Genomic DNA, 13,655 nt, shown 5'->3' with positions numbered 1-13,655 from the left:
CTTTCACCACAGTTTTCAACTCACACAAATACTTTCCAGCAATGATGGATGGCTAAGCTCGCGTCATTCCAGATGAGTTACCAACAAAGGAATCTATGTATTGATATAGTTACTTGTTTCGTAATTCGAGCATCATTATTGATATTGATCGAACCCTAATTCTTAACCAGAGCTGAAGGCAAAAACCAAATAAACAGGACAACCCAGCTGACAGAACAATCCATATCTGCGTCGCTGGATTCCCAGTTTCCTCGTGCACCCACTGCAAGTCGAGCCCACCATTTTTCGATCCGTGTGGCTTTGCTTCTGCTTTAGTAGATGGATATTTTTTAAGTGCCTACCGAAAGCCCTCCGTATCTGGGAAACAACAGCAACCCAAAACCAGCAGCAGCATCTCATCCCCAGTTTCCTCCTGTTGGGTCCAGCCCATAAGTGGGCATGGACAAATTGGGCCTATTGAGCCCAAATCACTAATTAAGGTGAAGTAAGGCAAATTAGGGTATGCAGTGAAAAGAAAAACGCAGAGCAGCGTGCAGTGTACGTGCACAGTGAACAGCGACGGCGTGCAGAGAGAAAAGAGGAGAGAGAAAGAGAGAGAGAAAGTAAGGTTTCTGAGTTTTTCTGCTTGACGATCGGTGGCCAAACGTTGTCAGTTTCGGCCCAAATTTTATGTGAGTTTCGGCCCAAATTTTATGTGGAGAATCCTTGCAGCAAACTCTACAATCCTAACGGTGTTGATCTGTAGTTTACCCTCTCTAAGGTATTTTCCTGCGATATTCACTCTGTGAGACCTAAAATTCTCTTTGGAGGAGATCCACCTATGTGATGAAGATATGGTATTCTTGAGCCAAGATCTACGTTCTTGATGTTATTCTGATCCTCTAGTTATTCTAGAGAAGACCTACTGTAAACCTGTTATCATCATTATTGATAGTGGAAGTTTGAGGTGGACTACGGTCCCGTGGTTTTTCCCACATTGGGTTTTCCACGTTAAAAAGATTTGGTCTCACTGTGTGATTGATTTATTGCTCTATTGTTTATGCTGTGCTGATTGATATTAGCATTTGAATATCAAGTTGGTATTTTGATGAGGAACCTATTTTGATACACAAAGAGGGAAAGAATTATTCCGCATTAACAGGTTTCTTCCCAACAAGTGGTATCAGAGCATCAGGTTGTTTGGTGCTAGTTTTCTTGTGTGATTGAAATGGAGCAGTCAGATGGTATGATTAAATTGAACTCATCAAATTATTCCACTTGGAGGCGTCTGATGGAAGATTTGCTCTATTGCAAAGATTTGTATAAGCCTATCAAGGTTAAAGATAAACCTTTTATTATGGACGATGAAGAATGGGAAGTTCAACATAGAAAAGCTATTGCCTATATTAGAAGATGGATGGATATAAACTTGCATGAGCATATTTCAGATGAAACCAGAGCTGATGTTGTTTGGCAAAGGTTAGAAAATCTTTTTGCGAAAAAGACAGTGGGAAATAGAATTTCTCTCCTCAGAAGGCTTGTAAATTTGAAGTATAAAGATGGTGGTAACATTATTGAGCACATAAGCCTATTTCAGAGTCTTGCAAACAAGTTGGTTGCTATGAAAATGAATATAGATGATGAGATGCAGGGATTATTACTTCTCAGCTCTTTACCAGAAAGTTGGGAAACGTATGTGGTGACTATTTGTAACTCCACGCCAGAGGGGACTCTAACCATAGATATGGTTAAAGACAGTTTGCTAAATGAAGATGCAAGAAGGAAAGAATAGGGTGAATCTTCTTCTGGTGCATTTGTTACTGAAAAACAAGAAAGACGTGGAAGAAGTCATAGCAGAAATCCATATGGTTATAGAGGAAGATCCAAGTCTATAAGAGATATCAAATGTTTTCACGACTAGGTCACATGAAGAAAGAGTGTAGGAAGAGACCGTTTCTTTTCTTCATTTTGGCATATCAAAGGAAAAAAAAGAAAGAAGAAACAAACAAGAGTTCTTCGTTCTTTCCATCTGAACAACTGCAGGTGACAAAGAATGGCCAAAAGATCAACATCAGGAGTGCAAGACACCATGATGTTTATCCAATGACAGCTCAAAATTAGGTCAACCAACACAAGTTAAAGCTAGTCTTCAAGTTGAACTCAGCCTACTGTGCCTGAGAAAGTTTAGCACCAGTAGGTAAAAAAGGACACTTGTGTACTCAAATGGGCATTAGCAATCTTCAACTCTTTACTGCCGCAGTGCACACAAATAAACTTGGCACCAGTGTTTCGTGCCGCTTTTATCAGTTGACAGATGTATCGATTGATAGAGAAGAGGACACCAAACACTAGGAAGTTTTGATTCATCACCGCCGCCCTCTCATAATTAACGAACCATAAGCCATAAAAGCAAAGGCCATAGCCAAACGTAATTCCATCAGAACTCCTTGTACTAATCAAACACTTAATCTAATGTTTATTTAATCTTTCCACACTTGGCACCTATCACTTGCTGCTGGTTTACAGGTGTCTGCAGGGAAGCTCCTTCCTGCTTGGACCGATGCTCGATCACCACTTTGTCATTAATGGGGAAAGAGATGTTTGTTTGATGGAGTCAATGCTGGGATCGAGAAGAAACCGAGCTACACATGGATTTGATGGGTAGGCAAATCTTGTTTGGTGAAAGTGAGTTGGAGATGATAACCTAAACTTTTCTTTTCTTGTAATCCAAACCTGTTCATGCAGTTTATCTGGAAAGTCAGCTGTTACTGTCATTCTATAAATATGTGTAGGTGAAGGAACTGAACCTTCATGAGCAAGCCAAAGACCTGCAAACTGATGTCAAGAGGTGAAATTTTTGTAAAGACTATGCTACATTTGGCTCCTTATCATCTCATTTTGTGTTGGTGAGATCTCCAACTTTGAAAGAGTTGATTGGTATTCGATTGATAGGAGCTTTGGTTGCTAAAACCGAGGTTTGGAGTTGTGATAACTGTGCATCCATAAATATTCCTTGTGAGCTGATGTGAAATCTATAAGATCGCCAACCAAGGCGTACAAAATTTAAAGAGAGGTATAAATCGTGGTAGGTCGTTGCCGACTCGGTATCGGGCTCCACCTCATAATATCTTGATAGGTGATCATTTGTATGCATGGGACTACGAAACCCGACCAGCTTAGGAAAATATATCAGTCATGATCCAATTTAACCACGCCGGACCATTGTTATCTCTAAATGCTATGCATTAAGACTGTCGTTTTGCGACTGGGAATGATGCTATTATATTGGTTACCCTTTGAAGTCTGTCATGAGCCAAAGAGATGAGTCAGAAAGAAGCAAGGGTTTAACTGGAGCTGGAGGTGCACCAAGGAACAGTGAGGAAGGACGAAGCATGCATGTGAACGGTCGCACAGTACCCGTACAGTGTTGGGGTACACGAGTAACTCGTCTCGCGTCCAATTCAATGCCTCTTGTCGTCGGGGTCACTCACCAGCTTCGTCGGCTGATCCCTTACGTCGTATCTAAACCACTCCCAGTCTTTCGTGTACTCTACCTCTGCTTGTCTCTTCAGCTATTTATATGCCAAACTTTGCCTCAGGTGACCTATTCTATCCTCTCTCTCTCTCTCTCTCTCTCTGAGGATAAGAGCTGTAACATGGAGAGCAGCAGAATACTGGAGTTCTTGAAGGACAAGAGCATTCTGATCACTGGATCCACTGGCTTCTTGGCAAAAAGTACTCGTCTCAGACAAACACTGACATTAGACTGTGCTTTACAATGTTTACTGACCTTTCTGTGTTTTCTGCTTTGTCTTCTTGTTGGTTTGGGATGGAAGTATTCGTGGAGAAGGTGCTGAGGGTTCAACCGGAGGTTAAGAGGCTCTTCCTCCTCGTCAGAGCCGCCGATGCCGCATCTGCCAACCAGCGTGTGCAAACTGAGGTGCTCTCACTCCTCCAACTTGCCGACACTACTTTGAATTTTATCTCTCCTCCTCCTCAATAAAGTTGCTTGACAATTTTAATGTATATTATAGAGGAGTTTTTCAAACCTCAGATATATATATATATATATATATATATATATATATATATAGAGAGAGAGAGAGAGAGAGAGAGAGAGAGTGGTGCAACGTTTATGGTACAAATATTAACGAGGGGAAGACTGATGTGATCCAACATTAGTTGAGGACATTATTTGGGAGGGATAGGAAATGTCCCCGTCCCAAAACTGTAAGCCCAAAACTTGACCATATTAGGTGGCTTCCTCATGAACACGTTCTGTGGAGCCCACAAATGCAATCATTATGCCCTCACCACCCGTGGGCTCCGCAAGTCGCGCTGCGGAGACGCGATCGGGTAGGTTTAAGTTGTGTAACTAAGGACTGGTATATGACTCGTATTCGTGTACGGTCGTATGTGTAGGCATTGATAGTTCCCCTTACAATGCAAAGCCAAGACAATAAGGCATTGATACTCGTATTCGTATACAGTCGTATACGGTCGTATCCTTCTAAAATTTGAAATATCATGTTTACACTTACAATACAAAACCAAAAAAACAAACGATATCTTTTCTTTATAAATAAAGCTTCATATATTGTTCATAACATTAACACACTCAGGAATAGTTTCTAATATTTCAGAAAAGAATATGTTAAGTTTCTGATCTTGCAATGATATATGCATGCAAGAAATCGTGTTTACATAAGCACTAAAAGTCCATTGAATTAAAACTTCAGAATCCTGGAATATTTTGTGCAAACTTGAATTGGTGGGTTCTATATATATATAGCAGTATAAATGGCATCAATTTTCAATATATTTTCCTCAATAAGCTTCTCTTTTTCTTTTAACCAAAGTTTGCAGTCATTTTTCTGCAAGTAATTGGCATTTATCTCAATTTTGGTTTATCAATATACGATTTATTATTCTAATTTTCTATGTTTAAATTATAACTGCAAAATCTTCTCTATTTTAATTTCCATGTTAGAGTTCCATTATGTATTAAAATCCTCCGCTTAATAGCTTTGAGATTTATAAAATCTTTATTTTATATTTAATTCAGACATATATATATATATATATATATATATATATATATATATATATATATATATATATATATATGTTTATTCTTCTATTTGGATCATATTTTGTATTTGACTTCAGATTCATATCAAGTCAAAGTCTAGTCCGATTTGAGTCTTCTTACATCTAATAAACATCTAAGAAATAGTCAAATTCAAAATCTTTTCATTCCAGATACTAGGAAAGGACCTGTTCAAGGTTCTAAGAGACAAACATGGTGATGGATTCCATCCATTTGTAGCAAGCAAGGTGTTCCCCGTGGCTGGAGACATCGTCCGGGAAGATTTAGGTATCCAAGACTCCAATCTCAGAGAGAAGTTGTGGAAGGAAGTGGGGATCGTCGTCAATGTAGCAGCGACCACCAGCTTCGACGACAGGTGCATCATATGTCATCCTCGATGATGCAATTTTTAGCAGTGACCTTGATTTACCATTTTTTTACTTGATCACTTGCAGATACGATGTGTCTTTGGGCATCAATGCTCTCGGAGCTAAGCATATCTTGGAGTTTGCGAGGCGATGCGTAAGACTGGAAATGCTCCTCCATGTTTCTACCGGTACGTTGCATTTCGAGTTGATTCTATATAGCGTTTTGATAAGCTGATTCCGATCTCTTCTTCTTCCTCTTCTCGTGGCCAGCTTATGTAGCTGGCGAGCAGAGTGGGCTGATCTTGGAGAAGAAGTTTCTCATGGGAGAGACTCTCAAGGGGGGCTCCTACTTGGACATCGAAGCAGAACTAAGGTTGGTGGACAAGAAGAAGAGGGAGCTCCGTGCAGAGTATGCGACCGAAGAGGTCGAAAAGCTAGCCATGAAGCGACTGGGGATGAAGAGGTGGATTCATCCGAACCATCAAGTTGTATACTCATTTGGATCTCATGCATGCTGACTTCTCTTCGTTCAACATCTTGTGCATCCTAAAGAGCTAGGTATTTTGGCTGGCCAAACACCTACGTTTGCACCAAAGCAATGGGTGAAATGCTGCTCGGACACTTACGAGGAGATCTGCCTCTGGTAATCTTGCGCCCGACGATCATCACGAGCGTCCACAGAGACCCACTTCCTGGTTGGATCGAAGGAACAAGGTGATGAAACTTGAACCAGCGGAACCACTGTCATTCCAGATTCTGTGAGTCGAGAGATAGACTCAGTTTGCTCGTGGTGCAGGACGATCGACAGCCTGATCATGGGGTACGTGAAGGGGAAGATCGCATGCTTGTTTGGAGATCTCGACATCGTCGCGGATGTGGTTCGTTCTGTCTTCATGATCAGATCAAGCTCTCGCTTGGAAGTGGATGCGTGCTGAGGTTGGTCGTAACGCAGGTACCCGGGGACATGGTGGTGAACGCGATGATGGTGACCATGGCGGCTCACTCGAATCAGCGGTCGGAGTTCATCTACCACATGAGCTCCTCCGTGAGAAATCCAATGACGTACTCCATTCTGGAGCAGAGCGCGTATCGTTACTTCCTCGAGAACCCTCGCGTGGGGAAGGACGGAAGAATCATCAAGACGAGAAGGGTTCCTGTCATCAGAAACATGACCAGATTCCGTATCTACATGACCCTGAGACACAAGCTGCCACTGGGGGTCAGTAAGCATGAGATAGCTCTGCCACAGCCACGCATTTCGACGCATAGCTAATGCATGGTTGCGTCTGTTCTTGATAGGTATTGCACCTCATCAATCTGCTATCCTGTGGACGATTTGCTCGCGGATACAATGAACTCAACCGGAAGTACAAGTTCGTGATGCATCTCGTTGACCTTTACGAACCCTATGCCTTCTTCAGAGGATAGTATGTTCTTTTGTCTTTTCCTTTTTCGACAGGCCACACAAGATTATTTTTCTTGGGTAAAGATTATTATTATCTTGTTCGAAGCTTTGACGACCTAAACATGGAGAGGTTGAGGATGGCAATGAAGAAGGACGACGCTGAGGCCTGGATGTTCGATTTTGATCCCAAGCACGTCGATTGGGAGGACTACTTCTATCGCATTCATGTCCCAGGCGTCCTTAAATATGCATTCAAATGAACCATGGAAGGGATCTTGTGCACTTGGTCAGTTCTACTACTTCTTCCATCTCTTCTCATTTATTGACGCCACAGAAATATTTATGTTGTTCCAGAGACGAACCATAGCTAGGATGCTTCCCTTACATCTTCTGGTGTTCGGACGTATTCTGTACCCACCTTCTTGATTCAAAGGAATGTTATGGTAGCACTGCTTGCAGAAGAAAGTCTATAAATATGCAGAATTTTTCCTATATAACTCATCAATTCGATGTTATGATGCTATTATTATATGATATTATATGGGTGACGTATTGACCACTTAGAATTATATGATATTATTATTATTATTATCTTTTTTCCCCAAAATAATTGGTTCACCGGAGGCAAACCATTGGAGCAGCAGCGCCCACGGAATCGGATTCTGCTTTCTGGAGCTTCCACAAAAGCGTGGAACCGACCACGTTGCTACTCCGCGCACCACATGAAACCCTTGGCTCCGACGTGCCCTCCTCTCCCCCACGCATCCCCTCTCTCTCTTTGTTCGCCACCCCACCTTCTAAAACCTCTTCCACATGATCCTCCTCCTTACGAGCAGCAGTAGCACCATTCGATGGAAGAAGCGAGAGGGAAGGACATGCCCCAGAGGAGCTGCGATGCCGACGCGTGCTCCTCCTCGGAGCCCCGGACTCGACCGGCTCTTCAAGGCTTAATGATGGATTCTCCGATAGACCAGCCCGTCAATCCCGCTTCGACGTCACCGGCGGACGACGGCAGCGGTGGCCCTCGACCGGCAGCCTCGAAGAAGGCGAGGAAGAGACTCGAGGACTGTGGACGGGAGAGGCTGAGGCGGCACAGGGTGGAGATGGCGGGCCGTGTTTGCATACCGGAGACGTGGGGGCAAGAGAGCTCGTTGAAGGATTGGGCGGATCGCTGCGCGTTCGAGAGATTCATGCCGGAGGCCTTGGCATCCGCCCGCAAGGCGCTGGTCGACGACTGTCGTCGGCCGCCAAATACGTGCCTGCAAGTTGGAAACTGAGACCGATCGACTCATCCTTGTTCCGCGGATTTCCATGGTTGGATATGCTTCCCGAATCATTCTTTCTTCTTGATCGAGTGTTGGTCTTTGAAACCACACACTCGTTTCTCGTGCCAAAACCTCCGAGTTTAGATCGTGCTTGAGCCACTGTTTTTCTTCTTTTTTTCCTTCGTCCGAAGAGCTCTCGGTCTGCAGAAGAAAAGCATGCATCCTCATTACCATTATGCCAGCAACGATTGAAGATTGATTAAGGTGATTGTTTTGATCTTGTAATATTCGTTGTTGCCCGCTTGATTGTATATGTCAAGCGAGGCATACTAAATTCCTCTATGCTCATCTCCTTCTCCATGGCAGAGAAGCCTCGTTCGCTCGCGCTGTTGAGTTCCAATCGGCTATACTTCTCGTATTTGGAATCCACTGCATATAGTACTAAGGATACTCATAACTTCGAAGCTTTAAATCAACATAGTATTAAGTCGAAGAGTTTGGTAGTACAATTGAGCATAATCATTTTGTGTCTCGACTCAGCAAGACATTATCTACAGATTTTACCATCAAATATATTTGTCTCTTCCTCATTTACCATTTAGAAAAGAGGAAATAAAATGCAATTCCTCTCTTCTACGAGGAGTTAAATGGCTACCGGCGCGCAACCCGGAGTGAGCGATGGCTGGAATCGACAAAACCAATTGACGCACGCAAGTGGCGGCCCCGCCCGCGGGGGCCACACCCATCTCGACGGTGACCCTGCCCTTACCCACCACCGAAGAGTCGCTCCCTGTGCAACGATCCACTAGCCGGAACTCAACTCGCTCCCGTCTCCTCCTTTTTCTTTTCCATGTAATCGTCTTTGTCGGAAACATAGAAGATCGCATTTCGCCTCTTGAGGAGTCCAAAAGGCCGGCCACCAGAAACTAAGAGCCGACTAAGATAATTGTTTCTACCGGCTACATGATTCACCCGCCGTTTCCACCTGATCTGTCATTGGCGGCAGTGGCGTGTCCCGCTTGATGCTAAATCACGAGGCAGGTGGGAAATGCGAGTCACTACAAACGCGTGGATGAAACATAGGACCAGTGCTGAAGTCCACTGTCACCGCCCTATTCATAGCCGATCCGCTTCAATTGTGACTTCTAATTCATCCTTCCAATTGCCACATCTCGACCGTCTGTTGATGCGGGCACCATCTAAAGTGCGTGGATCCGGGGTAAAGTCGGATACCTCTACTTGGAGAGGATCCTCACCCATGGTCCAGTCCTGCCTCGCTCTCCACGAGCCGGGCCCGGCCCGGCCCGGCTTGGCCCGTCCCGGACATCATAAACCCTATAAATAAGCCCCATCGCCACCTTTCACGTCGGGAAGGGACGCTCTCACCTGGGTTGCTCCGCCGCCCCCTTTCTCCTCTAATACGTGCCAGAGTCTTCTCGATCTTCGATCCCTTCCACTGCGTCGTCAGGTAAAAAAAAAATTGTTTCTGTGGGTTCCGATATGGAGTTGATGATGTTAGGAGCATTTGTTTTCTATGATGATCATGTTCACCCGATTTTTTTTGTGGCCTATCGATCGATTTCTTTCGTTCTATACTTCGATCTTTTTGCAGTTTTTACCCTCGAGCCGGGATCTATGACGTCTACGTCAATCCCTGTTCATTTCGTGTATGTGTTGAATTTTATCTTATTTTTCCTGGAAATATGGTTGCTTTTATTCCTTTTTCGCGTTTCATTTCTGTTGATATGTTGGAACCGGATGTTTGCTTTATTATATGATATGCTTTCCACTGTAATCATTTTAGAATTTAGACACTGTAAACAAGTTAATAATAGTCTGGTGATCCTGAGAGTTGTGTCACAAATTATCATTTTGAAAGACCTTGTGCAGCTTAATTCATCATAAGTCGAAATCTATCATTTTGAAGACATCTCATTATATTGTTTTGAGATTGGAGTTAGATTCTGTAAGTATGGGCATCGCTCTCGCTCTTTTCCTGGTTGACTTAGGTATTCTATTGAGTATTGATTAATGATGGAAAACAAAGATTGCCTACTGATCTGTTGCAGATTTTTAGTAACTTCTTTAGCCTTCTATAAACGATCCGTTTGTTATAACGTTGTTGTGATAACTTTTGCTTTAACTTGGAAACATATGTGAAAGATTACGTAAACATATATCATACTACTTTAACTTGGGAACTGACATCGAATCAAGCTTAGGAATCTTGTTTTCGTAGTGCTGGTTTGTGCTTTTCTTGATCTAGTGGTGTTGGCTTAGTAAGTTCTTCCCTATTTCATCTTACACAAGGCTTCCATGATTAACACAAAAGATCCAGGCGATTGAGGTCATGTATATATGTTAATTTCCTACCGTCATCCATTGCTTGATCGTAATTACTGGCTACGGTGACAACAATATTGTGGTCTGTGTGGCACAAAACTGCATTCTGGTTCTTTTGAGATGCATAATTATCTTGCACAATAACTAAGCTAATGATATTTTAGATTTTTACAGAATTTGCATCAGTAGCTAACATTACCATTTGACCATTAAAGTCATACATAGATTATCATCACAATCCAGAAACATTTGTCTTCTTGATGGACAATGTCCAATGTTTGTCTCTTTATTTACATAGCTGATCTCAACTGTCGATATCAGTTAGGATGTACTTGCTTCTTATTTTCTTCCTTGTACATTTAATATCCAGCCATGAACTTCTTGGAGACACTATAAGATCATCGGTTGCATGTCTAGCGTTGGTAGCATAGTGCACCCACACTTGTAAATTAAATAAAAAGGTTAAACAATCATTCAAAATTGAAGGCGAGCTCAGAGAGTAGAGAAAGGTTAGAAAGATGGAGATATTGCTACTTTTGTGGGTCGAATGTTAGGTTATCAGTAAATAATTAAACGGAGTTGTGTGTATTTCTGTGATGGTTCCCACTCTAGCCTTCCCACGACATGGATGATTTATCGTCGGACATGCAGAAAGTTCCTTGATCTAATTCTAGATGCCCTTATAACTTAACTATTAGACTGGAATTCCTTGGGTCTACTTCTTAAGTGTTTGTTGTTCAACACATTTATTTATCATCTTTAAATCTTTATAGTCAGTCTGCATCAGAGGGCCATTTCTTGAGTCATAAGACTGATTTGGATGGTTTTTAATGGTGAATTTTGAGACAACTTTTTTTTTTTTTCTTTTGGAGGGAAATCTCCAGCAGGCATAATGTCAACTGTTACTGTTCCACCCGTATGCATGCTGAGAGGCAACACCAAATGCCAGCGCACCTCTTTGCTGATCAAAAGCCCATCCTCACTGAGCTCCATGAAGCGTATCTCAAAAGCATCATCCTTGAGGACATCCAACCGCTTCAGGGCATGTGCTATGGCAGTCTACAAGGTGAAACTCATCGACCCGGAGGGGAAGGAACATGAGTTCGACGCTCCAGATGATAGCTACATTCTGGATGCAGCCGAGGATGCAGGAGTGGAGCTGCCATACTCATGCCGAGCTGGAGCATGTTCGACGTGTGCTGGTCAATTGGTGTCGGGCAATGTCGATCAGTCGGATGGATCCTTCCTCGATGAAACACAGATGTCAAAGGGTTATATCCTGACCTGTGTCTCCTATCCGAGATCAGAATGCGTCATCTACACTCACAAAGAAGGCGAACTATATTGATCGGATTGGCATCCTTTCTCTGTTTGTGCTCGGAATGAATCAGACGTATGTATCTGTCATTTAACCTCTTTTTTTTTTGTTGTCCAGAGGGTCATGCCTCTTTCAATAAGCTCGGTACTACTACTGCTGATATTGCACTACTTTATGTTCAGATTTCTTGACATCAAGTGTCTCACGCATTCTATGTTTAGCAGCGATTATTTAGACCTATGTGAATTGGTCGACTTAGCAGTATTAGTCAGTGTACAGAGTTCTATGGATGGCAGTATTAGTGCACGTGTTCCTAATGATATACTCTCCCGTTTCCAATAGCTCCCTTTCAGTATGAAATTTGTGTTGTCGGAACACAAAAGGCAATATGGGCTCTCTCTCACCTGTCAAAATAAGTTCCAGTCTTACGCAATACGGATTTGTTATGAGATAATTTACGCTTTCTTTTTGGACTCGGAATTGCAGGCTCGCTCTACCTGTCGGAATAATTTGTATACGAATCTGCTCTGGGGACTCCGTGGGATCACACGGATCGCAAAGAACACATCAAAAGAAGACCAGGCTGAATCAGGTGCCGCCCAGTATCTTAGCATCATCAGCATTCTCTTTTTTAGAACCAAATCTCATCTTGGTATTAAAAAGATCAACTCGAACTATCCATCCACTAACTTGCATCTACTAGTACTTAATCATATTATGGAATATTTTGATAGTCAATCTTCGTCGACCAATGAATCACTCCATTAGTACTGATATGAAAAGAAAAGAATCGAATCACCCTCCATTGGTCGATGATGTGGGGGTGGTTATAGCCTATCGGCCCTCATGGACAATAGTCCATGGGATATCATTTAGGCATGTCCCCCTCTTTGTCGCTCCCATAGACAAAATGTCAAGAAAGGGTGGGGTGGGCTTTCGAACTAACTTGAGCGTTGGAGGGGTTGGGTCGAAAAACTCCTTCCATCGTTGGCCTTTGTGTAAGAATCCATCGAGAAGCTAGATTCCACCTCGAGTTGACCTCAAGACCATCTCAAGTATGTTGGAGTTACGTGAAGACCACCTCGAAGCCGCCTCAACTGCACTAAGGCCGCCACGAGGGTTCCTCGAACATCCTTACGCATTCGAGTCAGGTCAAGCTGGACTGACTCCACTATCGATGGTACTTCACCTCAACATTTTTTGCACTAAAAGGAGGGCCTTGAATGTTGCAGGAACATTCGTCTATGAATCCTCTCAATGAGCACTCTAGTGAAGAAGCTCTACCCTTAACCCATAGCACCTTTCGACAAGGCAAGCAGTTGCCCTCTTTTCCGTAGGTGGATGCGTCCACCTTCGCTTATATGCTAAGGCTTTAATGGTATTTGTTCAACAACTCAAGACTCTCACCTCTGAAGATGAATATCGGGCACCTTGTTGTTCCCGCTAAAACATTCTTGAACCTCACACACCAAGTGCAAGTGATCACGGGCATGATACAGGCAATCACCTCACTCCTACCCCAACTAGCTCAACAAACTATGTCGTCATCGCAACCACGATTGATGTCTCAACCACCGTTAGCATTCACACCCATTGAGGTTCCTGCAACCATTCCAACATCGATAACGTAGGATCGTCTCTGACCCATTGAGCTACTAGCAGAAGGGGCACCTCGCTCCCCGACCATAGAGTTCAATGCATCGTTACATTAGGGCTCAACCTTACTCGAATCGGAGATCCAATTGACAAAACCAATGGATGACTCCTTGCGGGCCAAACTATGACAAATGAACTAATGCTTAGATAAGATATGTCGAGAGTTCCAATAGTCCAAAAAGGAAGGTTTGGATGACCCCACCTCAGGCTGCTCTCCATTTGTCCAAAGCAT

At 43.1% G+C, this 13,655-nt stretch overlaps 2 protein-coding genes across 4 annotated transcripts; both read left to right on the top strand.

The window, feature by feature from the left end:
* The first annotated feature begins 3,579 nt into the window (after window positions 1-3,579).
* On the top strand, window positions 3,580-11,958 carry LOC135649664 (fatty acyl-CoA reductase 3-like). Of its 3 annotated transcripts, none has more exons than XM_065168289.1 (11): window positions 3,580-3,714; window positions 3,816-3,919; window positions 5,242-5,444; window positions 5,524-5,624; window positions 5,707-5,899; window positions 5,989-6,150; window positions 6,233-6,314; window positions 6,389-6,655; window positions 6,736-6,863; window positions 6,948-9,574; window positions 11,337-11,958. In XM_065168289.1, the coding sequence occupies exons 1-10, from the start codon at window positions 3,636-3,638 to the stop codon at window positions 7,099-7,101; spliced, it is 1,473 nt and encodes a 490-aa protein (XP_065024361.1). In that variant the 5' UTR covers window positions 3,580-3,635; the 3' UTR covers window positions 7,102-9,574; window positions 11,337-11,958. The 3 variants fall into 3 exon arrangements, with proteins under 3 accessions (XP_065024361.1, XP_065024360.1, XP_065024359.1); XM_065168288.1 differs by having other exon boundaries at window positions 11,334-11,958; XM_065168287.1 differs by having other exon boundaries at window positions 11,322-11,958.
* On the top strand, window positions 11,342-11,797 carry LOC135581134 (ferredoxin, root R-B2-like). The gene has a single exon (XM_065167247.1). It carries the CDS (start codon window positions 11,342-11,344, stop codon window positions 11,795-11,797), a length of 456 nt encoding a protein of 151 aa, XP_065023319.1.
* Window positions 11,959-13,655: the final 1,697 nt, after the last annotated feature.

This window comes from Musa acuminata, chromosome BXJ3-9 (genome assembly GCF_036884655.1).
Source record: "Musa acuminata AAA Group cultivar baxijiao chromosome BXJ3-9, Cavendish_Baxijiao_AAA, whole genome shotgun sequence".
Lineage (NCBI taxonomy): Eukaryota > Viridiplantae > Streptophyta > Magnoliopsida > Zingiberales > Musaceae > Musa > Musa acuminata.
Note: the sequence above shows the minus strand (reverse complement) of the source record. Positions and strands in the feature narration are given on the sequence as shown.

Excerpts from the sequence above, each read along its gene's own strand:
- LOC135649664 (XM_065168289.1), top strand. The coding sequence starts at position 3,636 with ATGGAGAGCAGCAGAATACTGGAGTTCTTGAAGGACAAGAGCATTCTG. Across the intron at positions 5,625-5,706 it reads GCTCCTCCATGTTTCTACCG|CTTATGTAGCTGGCGAGCAG; the intron begins GTACGTTGCATT and ends TCTCGTGGCCAG. Across the intron at positions 6,151-6,232 it reads GGTTGGATCGAAGGAACAAG|GACGATCGACAGCCTGATCA; the intron begins GTGATGAAACTT and ends CTCGTGGTGCAG.
- LOC135581134 (XM_065167247.1), top strand. The coding sequence starts at position 11,342 with ATGTCAACTGTTACTGTTCCACCCGTATGCATGCTGAGAGGCAACACC.